At 37.2% G+C, this 17635-nt stretch overlaps 2 protein-coding genes and 1 pseudogene across 2 annotated transcripts; 1 reads left to right on the forward strand and 2 right to left on the reverse strand.

Annotated features, from left to right (window-relative positions):
• Positions 1 to 1770: 1770 nt before the first annotated feature.
• LOC105973891 (putative indole-3-pyruvate monooxygenase YUCCA11) lies at positions 1771 to 3561 on the reverse strand. Its single transcript, XM_012998932.2, has 4 exons — positions 2944 to 3561; positions 2339 to 2572; positions 2105 to 2227; positions 1771 to 1984 (listed from the first exon to the last, which is right to left on the reverse strand). The coding sequence occupies exons 1-4, from the start codon at positions 3559 to 3561 to the stop codon at positions 1811 to 1813; spliced, it is 1149 nt and encodes a 382-aa protein (XP_012854386.2). The 3' UTR covers positions 1771 to 1810.
• Positions 3562 to 13961: 10400 nt separating this feature from the next.
• On the reverse strand, positions 13962 to 14435 carry LOC105973909 (uncharacterized). Its single transcript, XM_012998950.2, has one exon. The coding sequence runs from the start codon at positions 14433 to 14435 to the stop codon at positions 13962 to 13964; it is 474 nt and encodes a 157-aa protein (XP_012854404.2).
• A 1235-nt stretch (positions 14436 to 15670) lies between these two features.
• Positions 15671 to 16683, forward strand: LOC148771564 (uncharacterized; annotated as a pseudogene).
• Positions 16684 to 17635: the final 952 nt, after the last annotated feature.

Below are 17635 nucleotides of genomic sequence, written 5' to 3' on the forward strand. Positions count from 1 at the left end.
GGTATAGCCAAGAGACTTATTAAATCGGCAATGAAAGTTGCAGCCAAGAGAAAAAATGTTACCTACAAGGAATTAAAGAGAATGTACTTTGATGGCTCCGATAGAAAAATTCACGACGATATTACAGTTATTGTGGTCTACTTCAAATACGACAACGCTGAAGAACCAAGCTTCCGTTTTTCTCCCGTTGAATACTAAATTCTACGGACAATGTTCGACCATCAAACTCGAAACGTATTGGGTGGAGCAATGTTAAGTGTATATTTTTACACTTTATCGTACCTTTTTATTTGAGCTTTTGGTGTGATTTAACGATAATTGGTGCTTAAAAAGTTGATTTATTGTATTTTAGGTATAAATTGAAGAATTGGAAAAGTTTGGGGTCAAAACTGCAATTTTGGAGAAAATATGGGCCAAAAGTGAAATAATCAAAAATATGAAGAAATTGGCACGGGACGGCCGTCCCAGATTTACACCTAAAAATGGGACGGCCGTGCCAAATGCAGAAATTGGGCAGAAGGTTCGGCGATTCTCGCGCGGCCGTGCGAGAATTGCACTAATTTTCGCGCGGCCGTGTCAAATCACGCTGGAGACAATTTTGGACTTTTAAACACACAAGGAAACCTAGAATCATCTACCAAGTTGGGACATCTATTTAAGCCCAAACCAAGCACGAATCAAAGGACTTTTCGACACAACCTTGGAGCAAGAGGAGCGAGAGAACGAAGAATCGAAGACGGAGAATTGACAACTCTTCATCATAATTCTTCTTTCACCTATCTTTTCTTAATCTATGAATTTTATTACTTTTATTATGTTTTTCGTTATGAGTAGCTAAGTTTTTAATCTAGGATTTTGTTGGAACCCTATGTGGGGATTGTGAACCCGTTTTTCTTGAGATTATGCAATTATGATTTTATGATTATTTCTTCTACTTGTTATGATTGTTAGTGCATGAACTTGATCAATTTATGTGCTTTATCTGTGATTATTGGGATTGACTCGACAGAGCTATTTTGATAATTAGACGGTAAGTATAAGAACCTTCGAGTAGTTTTCACCGGATGAGTGTGTCAATTGCATGTGGTGTCGTAGACATACAGATATCACCTTAGGTAGCCATTTACGAGACTTATTAGTTAATGCTTTATTCATAATTTGTTTGCATAGACATATAGTGAACCGTTTATGAATAATAGACTCATAATACACTCGACAGCGGGTTATGAGTAAATTAGTGTCTCGGGTTAATAATCATGAATCATATATTTCATAATTGAGGGGTTTTGGGTGAACAATTCTTGCATAGGGGGAAGATAAAATCCTTGGTCCGTTTTTATTGATATTTTCTCGTGTTTTATTGCTTTCATAATTAATTAGATTTGACAACTTTGCGTAGGCTGGATAAAAATCATAATTGTTAGAGTTTGGTACTTAGGATTAGATAATTTGAGTATTCCCTGTGGGATCGACATCCGACTCTCACGAGTCCACTTTTACTACTTGTTTGCGATACGTGCACTTGCGTGTTAAGTATTTAGCACCCAACAAGCAACAAGTTTTTCAAGGCTGATTTTTTTTGCTTTCTAGTAGAATTATGAAACATTTATGAACTAATAATTAGCTGTTTTTTTCTGGTTTATATTTTTGAATTTCTTAGAGATAAAAGTCGAGCGCTTGAGATAATATTTATTTTTTCAATTATTGGAGAAAATATTGGCTTTTTCGATCGACGATCGACGCCCTTATTTCACATTAGGCAGATCATATACTATAATACTTACATAAAAAATTACAATTAAACGAAAAATTACGATGACTTAAAGAGGGCACTTATATCTTGCGATATAGCTTTGGCATCGTTCGAAATCCCAAACAATCCAGCCCTCGCAAATCCAGCACAGTAAAGACCGTTTTCTCCTTTCCAATGATTCGGGTTTCTCTTATTTGGCATTCCATTTTCCCCAAAAAGCCCTCCATCATCCTAGATATAACAAATTACAAAATTTGCATTTAATTAGCTATCTTTTTCTTTTCTTTTCTTTTCAAGCAAACTAAAATGGTTTAGCAACATCGTAAATACGAACGATGAAAGCTAGCTTACCTTGAGCCATTTTCTGACAGTGCTCTTGTAGCCGGTTGCAAAAACAATGGCATCGTAACTTTCCGTTACACCGTTCGTAAAGCTAACATTATCTCCATGCACATTCTTGATTGAGGGCAAAACCTACAAAATTTATTACATTAACCAAATATTAGCCAATATGTTTCACGTGTGTACATGCATGCATGCATGCATGCATGTAAATAATAAAAAGTTACGTATGCATGTATATACATCGATTTCTCGTGCTCGGATTTTGGCAATAGTGCCGACGTCGATAACGGGAGATCTTCCGGTTGCTCTTTTGAGATAAAAGGGTCCTTTGTTTGGCGTTTGGATACCATATTGAGAAAGATTCCCAAATTTCAATTTGCTCAATAGTAACACAATAATGTCCACTAAATCTACATTTAAATGCTTCAATAACACCATTCCAAGTTTCACCAGCTCCTCACTAAGAACATGAACCTGAAATAATTTAAAAAAATAATAATAATAAAAAATCAGTGTGCGTTTGCTAAATTACATACTCAATTCGTTCTAAATTAACTGCCGATTCATGAAATTTTTCTTGTTTCCATTTTCTGAATTTCGCCCTTATTACTATTAGTTAATTGAGAGAATTAATGGAAATAAAATAAAATAAAATAAAAACATGGATATTTTAGTCATTCTATCTGGGATTTTTTTTCTTCCTAAAATCAACGCATATTTATTTGTTTTTTTAATTTGTGGGTCAACAACCCAAAAAGTCATTTATTTTAGGATAAAAGGAGTAATTATTTTCAAAAAAAATTCAAAAAGAAAAAAGAAAAATAGATTTTGGATAAAGCACTTACCGGGCTACGAACAACTACAGAAGTTCGAGCTCCCCAATTGGACAAATCGAACGCTATTTCCATACCGGAATTCCCACTTCCAACAACCAACACTTTCTTTTTCTCAAATTTCTTTCCATTTTCGTATTTACTAGAATGCATCACTTCACCGTTAAACAAATCCAAACCCGGGATATTTTGAGGTATGTACCCCTCACTATTCTCCCCCGTCGCCACAACCAAAAACTTCGCTATGTACTTCTCCATCGTGCCCAAAACCTCATTTTTCACCATCACAACCCAACTTCGACGGTTGTGATCGAACGAGGCGGATTCTACGGTGCGATCGTAGAAAGGGCTTACGTTAAAATACGAAACATAATCATCCATGTACCGGATAAAGTCCTTTCTAGGGATGTATGTGGGTGCATTGGAAGGGAAGGGCATATTGGGTAATTCACAAAATTGTTTGGCAAGATGAAGTTTCAATCTATCATAAGCTCTTTTCTTCCAAAGGGAAGCACAACAATCTTCTCTCTCTAAGACAATGTTTGGTATGTTTTTTAGGTTTAGACATGCGGAAGTTGCTAGGCCCGCGGGCCCTGCACCGACGATTAGCACCGTAGTTTCTCTCTCCATTTTCTCTCTCTCTAAAATGTTTTTTTTGTTTTTTTAGTGCGACGAATGATGATCGATGTTCTAGATTTGCTCCCACTATTTATAGAAGAAGAAATAGTCGTTAGACTACAAAATTCTGTTAATGTAATCAATAACAAATTATGTAAGAAAAAAAAGAAAGAAAATAAATAAATTGCAAGTATAATATGGAGTACACTATTATATTATTTGTTGGTCTTAAGCATTTTCTTTTACCTACCTAAAAACAAATAATAATTTTGAATAATCTTTTCACATATTATTATTTTCACAACAAATTAATTTCAATGGTAAGTACAACTGTACGTAATCTGAAATTAAATTAAAAAAAATGTATGCACACACGATATATAGTATGTATTAGTTATATACAATATATATCCACATTCCTTAAAAATTTAAAATAATCCGAATTGATTCTTAGGGACTGGGTGAAATACCAAATATACCCCTTATTGTTACCATATAAAAAATGTGATTGGGACAAAGAATATCTATTCACATTCCTAATTATATTTAGTATTTATCTCTAGGCCACGTAGTTATAATAATCTCTTAACATGGTAGGAAATATTAATACATACCATATGTGTATGTCTATATATATTGGATCAATTTTCTATAACTTTCTAAATACATGCTTATAGTAAGTAGTAGGGAAATTTTCAAAAATCTGATTACAAATTTAGTATATGTCTCGTATAAATAGGAGTCCAACCCCGATCCAGAATGTCGATCATCATTCATAAGCATTTGCGTCGTGCGATCACATCCGTCGAATTTGAGTTGTGACGGCGAAAAATAGCGAGCAGTGTATAACTCAGATTCCACATTTGGATTCCTTTAACGGGGTGCATTTGCATCCCCCGTTTTGAGAGAAACGGTGAAACAAAAAGTCACGACGCCATTGTTATGGATAATATATAATACAGTAGAACCCCGATAAATTAATAACCTCGTTTAAATAATATTTTTTTCCGATCCCGACTCGGGGACAACGTGCTAAATTAATAATTCGTTAAATTTAAAAGATAATAAACATTCGAAAATTTTAAGAAGCCCCATGTAATATATAAATTAATAATGCATAAAAATAATTCTTAAATTGCATGGTAGAATACATATTTTATAGATCTATGAAGGCTTAACACAATATAATTTAATTGTCGCTTGTTTCTTGTTGAAATTCACATTACCATCAATCTCGTCCCTCGCTTTTCTTAAACATGGTTAGAGTTTCGTTATAGTTTTCTCATAACTCAACATAAATCGTTCTATACCATTGCAGCTTTAAAAGCTTTCGTCCATGAAACGAACTCTATAGTGCATTGAACTAATAATACAATGAATAATATACACGTGAAAAAAATAATAAAAAAATGTATTTATTGAAAATAATAATAAGTAATTATTTCATAAATTAATAAGTTATTAATTAATATATAAATTAATAATTATTAATTTATCGATAAGTTAATATTTCGCTAAATTAATGAACTGTTGATGGTCCCAACTGTATTAATTTATAGAGGTTTATCTGTATATGGCTTCGTAACTTTTTGTTTCGCGCTTTCTCTCAAATTTCTTCAAAGGAATGTAATTCCTTGTGATATATATAATAGATATTGGGTTGATGAGAGAGAACAATTTTTTACACGCCTATTTCTGTTGGAAGAGAAAATATTTTTCTCTTCTTCTTTTCTCTCTAGGTTTCTCGATTATAGATTTAGATTTCTTCAAGTACAAGTCCATCCTTGTAGAAGAATTATTAATCCGAGATATACAATAGAAAATTATAGGTTTTTAGAGCAAACATTTATTCCCGAATTTTCTGAGCATTCCTGCGAAGAAATTCGCATTAAATCACTCCTTCATCTGATAGGCTTGAAATTTATACAGTCGCTTTCTAACCCATAGTACTATAATCTGTCTAAAGGGTTTCTCCATCAGATTAACCATGACGGAGATATTGGTGAAGGAAGAATGCTATAAATTTCTGACAGCAGTATTTCGAGGATTGAAGGCTTGGTGTGGATCCTTGTTCGTGCGCCGAAGATAGAAACGATTATGCTCGCGAAAACTGTAAGTTGCTAGATGAGATTTATTTTGCTTTAAACGAATCTAATCAAAACATGTTAATAAAATTAAAATCGGGTAATCTAGAACCTCTTGCGAATTTTCATTGACTTCTGGGCTTCACATCCCAACATCCTTTACCGAAGAACCCTCTAAAATTTCTAGAGCGAACGGTTAAGAAACTTCGAAACAAAGAAATCCACCTTATCGAAATCCTTTGGAAAAATCATTCTCCTGACGAGGAAAAGGGGGAACTTGAGGATGAGATTGTGAGTCGTTATCCGAAACTAATCAAGAAAGGTACAAATTTTGGGGACATATTTTTTTCGAGGGGGGAAGATTGTAGCACTCAACATTTTTCCGGTAAAATTAAACTTAGTATTTATTTTACCACGATTACATGCGAATTTATTTAATTAGAATTTAGTATAATTTCTCATGCTTACTTGATTATATGATTATATGATTATGTGAATTATGTGAATGAATAAATATTTTTCAAAAGTATAATTTTCACTCACACAAAAAATAAATTATTTTCGTGAACTAAAATTCGATTCTTGCATAATGAATTTAAGTGTCCATTTTTATCACATTTATGCATGCAATAAATTTTAGAAATAAAATTAATTCTTGCATTCTAGGACTATTAATTAGTGATAAAATTAGAAATAAAATCCCTCATATTTTCTTGGAATTTTCGGCCACCTCAATGCACGTCTAGCATAAGTGATAAATTAAAAAGAGAGACATATTAACTAGGAGGTGAACATGCATTAGAAGAGTTGTAGATTGAGCATTGAAAGAAATACCTAACTGTATCCTTTTGTAATCATTGGCTAAGAACACTTACCCACTCACACACTCTAACTTTAGCTAGCCCAAGTGTCATCGTTCTTCTTCCTGTCCCTCTATCATTTTCGGCAGCCCCACACCACAACCATAACCTCCATTTACTTGAGCTCAAACCACCAAAAAACGGCCTCAAGAAATTGCAAAATCCCCCTCCACAAATATATATTTCCCATTCTTCTCCATTGGCTTTGAAGTCTCCAAAAAACTCTATAAATTCCTCCAATATCCAAGACCCAAACGCACTCTCAAACTCTACTCTCACCATCTATAAGTCCAAGGTCTCTTTCTATTTCAGTAAGCATCTTTCTTCTTCTCCTTCAATTTTCGAAGAGTTAAGCTCTCTTTCTTTTAATTTTTTTCTTCTTCTCATTTTAACTCCATAATCTAATCTTTAATATCTTCTTTAAATAGAGAGAAATAAGCTAACAATCCTATCCTCCCGACTAAATATGAGAATCCTTGAATTCTTGATCAAATAGGCAACACCAATAGTTTTTGTTTTCTTTAAATTCTTGACTTCTAATTATGTATTATATTGTTATATGACTTGGATGAAGATTGCATTTTAGTATCTTGAAGAGAAAATTTTGTTCTTGTATCTTTATGTTTTTTGAAAAGTTGGGGGAAAATGGCCTAGATAATGCTTTGCATGTGACTATCTAGTAGTTGATTGTTGTTTGGTAAAAAGAATTCGAATTTTTGGCTTAACTAGTTAAATCTTTGTATTTGCTTCTTAAAGGAAAGGAATATGTTGATGCATGTGGAATTTGCAAATAAAAAAAAAATTTATTATGAATATGTATTGTTTGATTTTTTTGGGAAAATACTTGGATGATGAAATCGCTTGATTTAGAGTCTTGCATGTTAAGATCTCACATTTTTATGTTAATTGGTGTATGAGTTATAAAATTACCTTTTAACTTGATGATCTTGAATTTTATTCCTTAAAGACATGTTTTGAAATGAAATAAGAACTTTAGTTTTGAATAGGTAAATCCGGTTAATTGTTTTGAAATAAGAGCTTTGATTAAGACTAGGTAAGTTTTGCATGCATAAGATCTCTAATTATTTCTGTGTACTTATTTGATGGTTTTGTGTGCTTATTTGAAAATTGCTATGCGATCTTATCTTGCTTATGGGTATTCATCATTGCGTGTGAGAATGAAAAAATGGTAAGTACAAGGGTGCATGTGTTGGGTGCATAAATATCACTGTTTAAAAAAGATAAAAATATTTTGGAAATTGTTTCGAAGTCTCGGTTAAATAACCAAGTGTACGAAGAGTCGGTACTGTAGGACCTAAGGGTAGTTTGATTCGACGTAGTTAGTTCGGGCTCATAAAACATGGTTAATAATCAAAACATAGATCGGTTTTTCCAAAGGGATTCCCGATGATCTTCAAGGTAATCTAACTCTATGGTCTTCGGTAAAAGAGGATCATAGGTTTATAAAGGTGAGAACCTCATTCTATAGTCTTCAATACAAAGATCAATAAATAGGGTTTTAAAGGTGAGAAGTGATCTCACTCTATGTGCTTGAAAATGAACAAAGAAGAGGAATTTTGATACAAAAAGGGAAGTATAAGTTTATTTATATTTGTTGCATGTACATATATATATATATATATATATATATATATATATATATATATATATATATACATGCAAAAAAATTCAGAAAAAAAATATTTTCTGAAAAAAAAATATTTTGGGGGTTAATGTGATATATTTGTTTAAATCCGGGGTCAATGTGTAATATTAAGAAATTTAGAGCATAATGGATGGAATTGATAAGACTTATATTATGGAGGGTATTTTAAACTAAAGACATGGATATGGGTTTAATCGAGAGACTGGGGCTATTTAACAAAACTCCCTCGATGAACATTCATATTATGATAAATCTAATTTTTTATTCGATCTTTTATATAAGACCAATTGCATTCACATTACCCACAATGCCCAACTACAGCATTAGATGCAGATTACCTTAATTACCCAAAATTGTATCTTTTTGCATTTCTTTGTTTATATATGTATTTTTATTTATTTGGTGGTGAAATAAGATATTTTTAAAGTGAAAATAGCACGTCTCTTAAATAAACTCAAATCCATTACTTAATAAACGTAATCCACTATAAAGTGTTTGACAATAAAAATAAAACGACTACAAAATTTAACAAAAATACCAAAAACACCTATTTCCATCGAAAACCACTATGAATTCTAATAAGGAAACATCAAATTTCAGTGAAAATGAAACTATAAAACCATTATAAAGGACACCATCTTCTCTCCAATGAAACGCAGAGTATACTCTCTGTAATCATTTTCTTGTTGTTATTCGTTTTCATACCTTAAAAGCATAATCAGAAAATTTTGTGGTAGATTCACCAGGCAATTGTTGAGCAACGAGTGTTCTTTCTCTGGTGAACTAGGTGGCCTCCATTTAGAGGGTCTTTGGCTAAGCTTATTTTAAACAGCTGATAAGCTCTTACGTCAGATAAGATGTTTTAAAAGCTGATAAATTATGTTACATCTTGTTTTTATGATTAATTTTTAGAGTGTTTGGATAATGAGCTTAGATCCTATTTTTATTCGTTATAAGATCTTAAAAAACAAAGGTGGGATTGATGTATTTTTTTAAAAAGATCTTATTTACTCTCCAATAACTTATTTTAGAAAAAAATAAGATCTTTTTTTAAAAAAATACCAAACACTTTGGAAGAGCTTATAAGCTCCTTTTAACTTCTTATAAGCTTAACCAAACACCCTCTTAATCAAGTAGTAGGAATTTTTGGAGCCAAACAACTAAGAGAATAACCCTCAAATTATGAACGAAATCATGACGAAAAATGAAAAAAAAAAAGAAAAAAAAGTAAAAAAGAAAAAAGAAGAAAGGAAAAAAGAAAAAGAAAAAGAAAAAGAAAAAGAAAAAAGCAAATTGAATTGGCAAAGAAAGGGAAAAAAAATGGAAGCAATACTAATTTATCAACCACTACCAACCAGAAAAGAAAAAGCACCAACAGATTGATGCGTAGATCTGCGACCTGTGGCCGCTGCCCTTGACGCGGATGCACATGTCGACTCCGGCGAACGATGGCGGTAGAGGAGGAGGAAGGGCCCAAAACGCCTTGTATCGGAAGATTTCCGCCTGTCTTGTTTGGGGTTGGTGGGGGTGGAGCCCGTTAATAAGAAATAAATTAATTTAAAATTTGAAAAATATTCGTATTTTACATTCAACACAAATTTATGCACATGGATTGTACTTTGAAACTGCTTGAAGTATCACCGATTTCTTGCATATTTGTTTGTACGTACACAAAAATGTCCAAAATTTAATAATGGAAAATTTAAGTATCACCATTGCTCTATAACATTTAATTTTTGTTATATACACCAAAATATTATTGAAATTTAAAACTTGAAAATTGAAGCATCACCGATTGATGTATACTGATTGATAATCTTGTTATTGTGGGTGAAATTTGCTTACGATAAATGTTTATTAAGCAATAAAATTTTATACTGGTTTTTCATGTTAGTTGGAAGATCATTTTCCAAATACTTTTGTTGGCGCTAGATTGCTCAAAGAGGGAGACTTGAAGAAATCCGTGGCCTTGTTGCTCATGATTGGCAAATATTTTCCTTGTATTTTCCCTTGTATTCTTTTACTCAACACACAATATAGGAGAAATAGAGTTGGAGAAAGAGAGAATTATGTCTGTCACGTATATTAATCATATATATAGTTAATATATATAGTTATATGTAGGAAACCTAACCTATTACACAAGGTAACTATAATAAATAATAATAATAATATATACGTATATATACGCTAATACACCCCCGCAGTCGAAACGGGAAAGGAGAGGACGTGGAAACTGGAGACAAACTATTGAAACAGTTGAGTAGGGAGTCCTTTCGTGAATATATCGGCAAACTGGTAGGCAGATGGGACGTGAAGAACTCGAACGTGTCCCAAAGCAACTTTGACTCGGACAAAATAAATATCGATCTCCACATGTTTCGTACGAGAGTGTTGACTAGGATTGCTGGATAGGTAGACGGCACTGACGTTGTCACAGTAGACAATGGTGGCTTTCGAAAGTGGGAAGAGCAACTCAGAAAGTACGTTGCGTAACCAAGTCGTTTCGGCGACGGCGTTTGCGACAACTCGATATTCAGCCTCCGCACTAGATCGAGAAGTAGTGACCTGTCGTTTGGAGGACCAAGAGATGAGGTTGTTGCCGAGTAAAACGCAATAGCCCGATGTCGAACGACGAGTGTCAGGACAACCACCCCAATCGGCGTCGGAATAAGCGATAAGAGAGAGGTCCGGATTGGGGGAGAGGAGAAGGCCGTGGTCGAGAGTGCCACGAATGTAGCGAAGGATACGCTTGAGAGCAGCCATATGAGGTTCCCTCGGATCATGCATGAACAAACATATTTGTTGCACAACATAGCAAATGTCAGGACGAGTAAACGTGAGGTATTGCAGTGCACCGGCAAGGCTGCGATAGAGAATAGGGTTAGCAACGGAGGGTCCAGTGGTCGAAGACAGCTTGCTCTTTGTGTCAGCTGGCGTAAGACAAGGGTTGTAGGAAGCCATGTGTGCACGCTCTAATATCTCGTCGGCGTACTTGCGTTGAGAGAGAAATAGCCCATTCGACGAGCGAGTAACTGAGATGCCGAGAAAGTAGTGAAGATCCCCAAGATCCTTCATTGCGGACTCCTGATTAAGTGCAGCGATGATAGAGCGGAGCAATTCAGGTGTGGAGGCCGTAAGTACAATGTCATCGACATACAGTAGAAGGTAGGCGTATGAATTGTTGCGACCGTCGCGTGAACTGTTGTGACAGTCGCGTGAACTGTTGCGACAATACACAAAGAGTGAAGTGTCGGACTTGCATTCTCTGAACCCCATGGTAGTAATGTGAGAGGCAAAACGCTTATACCAAGCACGGGGTGCCTGCTTAAGACCGTAGAGTGCTTTGTTGAGACGACACACGTGAGTGGGGCGAGATGGATCGACGAATCCGGGAGGTTGCTCGCAGTAGACAGTTTCGGAGAGATTGCCGTGTAAGAAGGCATCTTTCACATCAAGTTGGTGGATTGGCCATGATCGTGAGAGAGCAATACTAAGAACTGTTCGAACAGTGGCTGGTTTGACTACTGGGCTAAAAGTTTCGTCAAAAACGATGCCAGCCTGCTGGTGAAAACCGCGAACAACCCACCGTGCTTTGTATTGCTCAAGGGAGCCATCAGACTTGAGTTTCTGTTTGTATATCCACTTACCATAAATAACATTAGTGAACGGGGAAGGGGCACAACATTCCAAGTATTATTTTTAATTAAAGCAGTATATTCCTCAATCATGGCGTTGCACCAATTTCGGTCAAGAAGAGCTTGGCGATAGTTGGTGGGAATGGAAGAGGTAGAGGACACAACTAGAGAGAAGGGGACTTTGGGTTTGTGGATGCCCGCTTTACTGCGAGTCACCATAGGATGAGAGGGGGTGGGGAAGGTGTGGGAGTATGGGAAGGAGATGTGGGAGGAGGAGAAGGGGATGTGGGAGTAGGAGAAGGGATTGTGAGGTGGTTATGGTCGAGAGGAGGTGCTGCAGGTGAAACAGGTGTTGGTTGTGTGGTAGGACTGTTGGACGAACTGTTGGAACAGGGTGGTTCACTGTTGGAACAGTTGGATGAACTGTTGCAACAGTTAGACGAAGTCTGAGGGAGGAGGACCAAGGAGGTTGTGTTTTCGTCCAAGGCAGAGGTAGGAAATGTGTTTGTGGGGGGAGTTGACTCAGCACAAGGAAAGTGAGTTTCGTCGAACGTAACATGACGAGAAATTATGATTCTGCCAGTGGATCTATCAAGGCAACGATAGCCTTTGTGAGAGGAAGGGTGACCGAGATAGACACAAGGAGTAGAACGGGGGCGAGTTTATGTGGTGTGGTGGCGGTGAGGTTGGGATAACAGAGACAGCCGAATACTCGAAGATGAGAGTATGTAGGTTTGGTGAGGTAAAGAGCTTCGTGAGGGGTCCGATTTTGTGTGGTTTTGGTAGGAAAGATATTGAGTAGGTGGGTGGCCATATGAAGGGCTTCGACCCAATAAGTAGGAGGGAGATGAGCTTGAAAGATGAGAGCTCGAATCATGTTGGTTATAGTGCTGATAATTCGTTCTGCGTGTCCGTTTTGAGGGGAGGTGTGGGGACACGAAAAACGATTTAGGATGCCGTGTTTAGTGAAGTAGTTTTGAAAATCCGCATTTTTTAATTCACGGCCATTATCACTTTGTAAGGCTTTTAGGTGATGTTGGAATTGAGTTTTTAGAAGTTTATGAAAATTGACAAAGTTTGTAAAAACATCAGATTCCTTGCGAAGAGGAAAAGTCCATAAATAATGGCTAAAATCATCAACTAACACAAGATAGTATTTGAAACCCGTAAGACTACAGACAGGAGAAGTCCATAAATCAACAAATAATTTGAAATGGAGCAACAGTAGTAGATTTTTTAGAATAGAATGGTAGACGAAAATGTTTGCAAGTTGATAGGCATGACAAAGAGACTCCCTGGGGTCTTTATTATGAGAAAGAAAATTGCTAGAAAATAAACGGGACATGACGTGTTTGCCGGGATGGCCTAGACGCCGATGCCAAAAAGTTTGAGACGAAGGTGTTGAGACAGTGAGAAAAGCAACGGGAGGTGAGGTGGGAGGAGGGACACCAAATGGATATAGGTCACCGGAGCTATTGCACCTGAAAATCTCGACTCGACTCCGAAGATCCTTCACAGAAAAACCAAAAGGGTCAAATTCAACCGAACATGAATTATCGCGGGTCAACTTTCGAACAGAGATAAGGTGTTTGATTATATTGGGTGTCACATAGACATTTGTGAGACGAAAAAGAGTGGTGGGAAGAATTTTGTGGCCTATGTAGGTCATGGGTAGGGTGGAACCATTACCGACGACGACATGTTTGGGAAATTACTGTTAGGATTATAAACAAAATTGAAATTACCTGAGTGTGGTGCCATATGAGAGGTCGCCCCGCTGTCCATGAACCACTGTGACTCGGTAGGCTACTGAAGTGTCATCGTATTCAAACGATTTGCGAGATCCACCACGTTGGCACTGTTGCATGAACTGTTGCATGAACTGTTGCAACAGTTGATGGAACTGTTGGAGGTGTGGCATGGCTGCTTGTGCGGATGAACCTGAGTAGGGGCCGAGTGGCCGGTGTAGGGTTCAGGTGGTCCAGTAAAGTAGGCTTGAGCCGCTGGAGTGGATAGGTGGCCCGATGTATTTGGAGCGGGTCCTAGAATTGACGGGAACGACTGTTGTTGGTAAGGTGCGCGCCAGAGTTGAGAAGCGCTATGATCACTATTGTAGCCGTAGTGCTGCATGGGGTGACGGTTAGTGCCGCGACCTCAGCGACGGTTAGATCGGCCACCCCCGTCGGCCACCCCCGCGCTGATAGCGCGAAGAACCACCTCCGCGGGAACGGTTGCAAGTGTTGGATGGACAATTCGCGTTAGAGGCGTAGAAAACAGCAGCGGTCTGCTTAGGTTCAGCAAGTCTTGTTTCTTCCATCTGAAGAAGCGATCGAGTTTGTAGAAAAGTGGGAAGGGGATTCTGAAAGGAGCTGAGATTGGCGATGGTCCCGTAATTTTTCGGAAGGCTGTGTAGGGTTTGTAGGACGAGTTGTTTGTCGGAAATTGGATTTCCGACATCGGCCAAACTGTCCGCCGTGGTTTTGATTATTTGGCAATAATCGTGAATGGAGAGAGCGCCTTTCTTGAGGGACTTGAATTTCTCTTCAAGTTGAATGGCCCGATAATCATTATTATCGGTGAAGAGAGAAGAGATGGCGGTCCAAAGATCACTGGCGGTTGACTTTTTGGAGAGAAACATATGCTAGACAAATCATCGGAGATGGTGCCGTAGATCCAAGATTGTAGGAGATAGTCGGCACGTTGCCATTCATCGGCGGAAATTGCGTCGGGTCGAGGTTTTCCATGGAGAAGATCGGAGAGGCAGAAACGACCGACGGTAATTGTGAAAAAATAGCTCCACTTTTGATAGTTGGGATTTTTCAGATCTAGGATGACGGGGATGAGAGATTTAATATTGGAGATGGCATGAGCAAGGTGGAAATGATTGAGAGGGGCGGTGGATGGAGCAGATGCGTCGCCGGCCATGGAGAAGGAGAGAGGCGACGGCTGAGAAGGAAGGGTGGTGGTGACGGCTAGGTTAACCTAGTGTTTGATACCATATAGGAGAAATAGAGTTGGATAAAGAGAGAATTATGTCTCTCACGTATATTAATCATATATATAGTTACATGTAGGAAACTCTAACCTATTACACAAGGTAACCTATTACACAAGGTTACTATAATAAATAATAATAATATATACGTAATATATACGCTAATACACTATAATATGAATTCTCGATTCACTTTCAAAGCCTTGTTAAGGGGCACCTTTTTTTTAAGCTCCATTCGTCATCACCCCCCAACTAAAAACGAAGTCCATTCACCCATCGGCATCTTCCCGAAATTTGCCGGCCGAAACCCTGGCGCATGCGCCGTCTGAAGATTTGTGACCCCAATCCAAGCGTCGGGGCGTGCGAGCGCGTCTCTCACTTTCCGTCGACCGTCTTTCTTGTATGCCCGCGCCTCTCTGTTCTGACCAAAGCTCTGTGGTCGTCGTCGCTGTTGCCGCCACGATCAACGAAGTTTTTCGAATTTCAGCCCGTTTTCGGTGACTTTTTGTGACTTTTTCTTCAATTTTTCTTCTGGATACCCTTTTGTGTGCTTGGGGTTTGGTGTTTGAATTTATTAAGTACCTTTTATTTCAATATTATGGGTGGTCCGAAAGTTGTTGAAAAGGGGCTGCAGTTCTCCAGATTTAATTCCAATGATGTCCAAAATCACCGACCACAAACTCAATAGGTCTAATTATTTCGATTGGAGTAAACCCGTTCGACTCTATTTAAGGATAACCATATGGTTGATGATCCTCCGAAAGATGAATCTAATCGAGTGGCTTCATGATGATGCTCGGTTGTTCCTACGGATAAGGAACTCTATTGATAACGAGGTAATTGGTTTAATTACCCATTGTGAATTTGTTAAGGACTTGATGGATAATTTGGAATTCCTATATTCTGGTAAATGAAATATTTCTTGAATTTATGAGGTTTGTAAAGCGTTTTAGTTATTTTATGGATTTCAAGCAATCTTATGAGGAACTTAATATGTTGTTACCATTTAGTTCTTATGTGAAGGTTCCATAACAACAACACGAGCAATTGGTTGTTATGAGTTTTCTAGCAGGCCTTCTGTCAGAGTTCGAGATTGCCGAGGCGCAAGTGTTATCCGGGTTTGAGATTTATTTTTACAAGAAATATTTAGTAGTGTACGTCATACATAAAATACTCTATATGTTCAGACTAGCGGTGCGCTGGTAAGTCGACACAACAATGATTTTGGACGATCATTATCAAAAAACGACGCATGAGGAGGGGGTCAAATGGTAATTACGACACTCGTACACTAGATTAAGGAGCAGTTGTGTGCCATTTTTGTCATAAGCCGGGACATATGAAGCGGAATTGTTGGAAGCTTTAGAACATGAGTCAGAAAACACATTATGTTCATGTCGCATTTGATGGGTCAATCCTTATTTGATGGGTCAATCCTTATTTTTTGAGATGAGTTCGTCAAATTTTCTCACTACTAGAAAACACTAAAGGATCCATCTGCTCCAACCATTTTCATTGCGTAGTCAAGTAAACCAAGCACATGTATTGATTCTGATGCCACAGATCACATGACAGGTAATTCTAGACCATTTTCTACTCTTCAACCACACTCGTCCACTTTTGACGTCACTCTGGTTCATCATCTTGTGTTCTTGGGTCTGGCATAGTTAACCTAACCCCCTTGCTTTTTGTTATCCTATGTCATACACTTACCACAAATATCCTTTAACTTAATTTATGTAAGTCACCTTAAGTGGTGTATCTCATTTTATCCCGGTCATTGCTTCTTTCAGGATCTTATGCCGAACAAGATTATTGGTAAATGACATGAATCTGGAAGTATCTACATTCTTGTCACATCTCCTTTCGAGACACATTGTAGGTTGGGTCATCCATCTCTTCCGCTGCTCAAGATATTATGTCATCACTTTAGTAATTTGTCTTCTTTAGATTGCGAGTCGTATCAATTTGCTAAACACCATCGTATTAGCTTTAGTCCTAGAGTCAATTAAAAGAGCTAGTTCACCTTTCGAATTAGTCCACTATGATGTTTGGGGTCCTTGTCGTGTTGTGTCTAAAACTGGATTTCGATATTTTATTACATTTGTTGACGATTATTCTCGCATTACTTGGTTATATTTTATGAAAAAATCGTTCTGAGCTATTTCTATTTTTCTGCTTTTCATGTCGAGGTTAAAACTCAATTCCATGTTTCATCCGTACTTTGCAAAGTGATAATGCCGAAGAATATTTGTCCACTACCTTTCAAACTTACATGCTCAAGAATGACATTCTTTATTTTCACTCTGAAAGATAGAATAGACACTTTCTTGAAATAACTTGTACCTTATTGTTCCAAATGGGTGTTGCTAAAACCTTTTGGACATATGTTATTTCAACAACATGTTTTCTGATAAATCGCATCCCCTCTTATGTACTACGTGGTGAAGCACCCTGTAAAATTCTTTTCCCCAACAACTCTTTGTTTCCTATTGTACCTAAAATGTTTGGGTATTCTTGTTTTGTTCGGGACGTTCGTCCGCATATCACATAATTAGATCCCAAGTCTTTAAAGTGTGTCTTTCTTGGGTATTCTTGTCTTCAAAAAGGTTATAGATATTTTTCCCCGTCTCTGCTGATTTTACTTTCTTGGAAGACAAACCATATTTTATGTCTTCTGATATCCCACAACAGGTGGAGAGTGATGACTTGTTAGTTTATAATATCACATCCTTTGAACCTGTCTTGGCAGTTATTCCTGCCAAACCCCATTTTGGTTAAGTCTACTTAGAAAGACAAGATCCTCCCTAGACAAATTCTCAAGTGTCAGCTCCTCCCCAGTT

This window comes from Erythranthe guttata, chromosome 3 (genome assembly GCF_056151865.1).
Source record: "Erythranthe guttata isolate IM_541 chromosome 3, IM_541, whole genome shotgun sequence".
In the NCBI taxonomy this organism is placed as follows: Eukaryota; Viridiplantae; Streptophyta; class Magnoliopsida; order Lamiales; family Phrymaceae; genus Erythranthe; species Erythranthe guttata.

Excerpts from the sequence above, each read along its gene's own strand:
- LOC105973891 (XM_012998932.2), bottom strand. The coding sequence starts at position 3,561 with ATGGAGAGAGAAACTACGGTGCTAATCGTCGGTGCAGGGCCCGCGGGC. Across the intron at positions 2,573-2,943 it reads CTGTAGTTGTTCGTAGCCCG|GTTCATGTTCTTAGTGAGGA; the intron begins GTAAGTGCTTTA and ends AAATTATTTCAG. Across the intron at positions 2,228-2,338 it reads TCCGAGCACGAGAAATCGAT|GTTTTGCCCTCAATCAAGAA; the intron begins GTATATACATGC and ends TAAATTTTGTAG.
- LOC105973909 (XM_012998950.2), bottom strand. The coding sequence starts at position 14,435 with ATGTTTCTCTCCAAAAAGTCAACCGCCAGTGATCTTTGGACCGCCATC.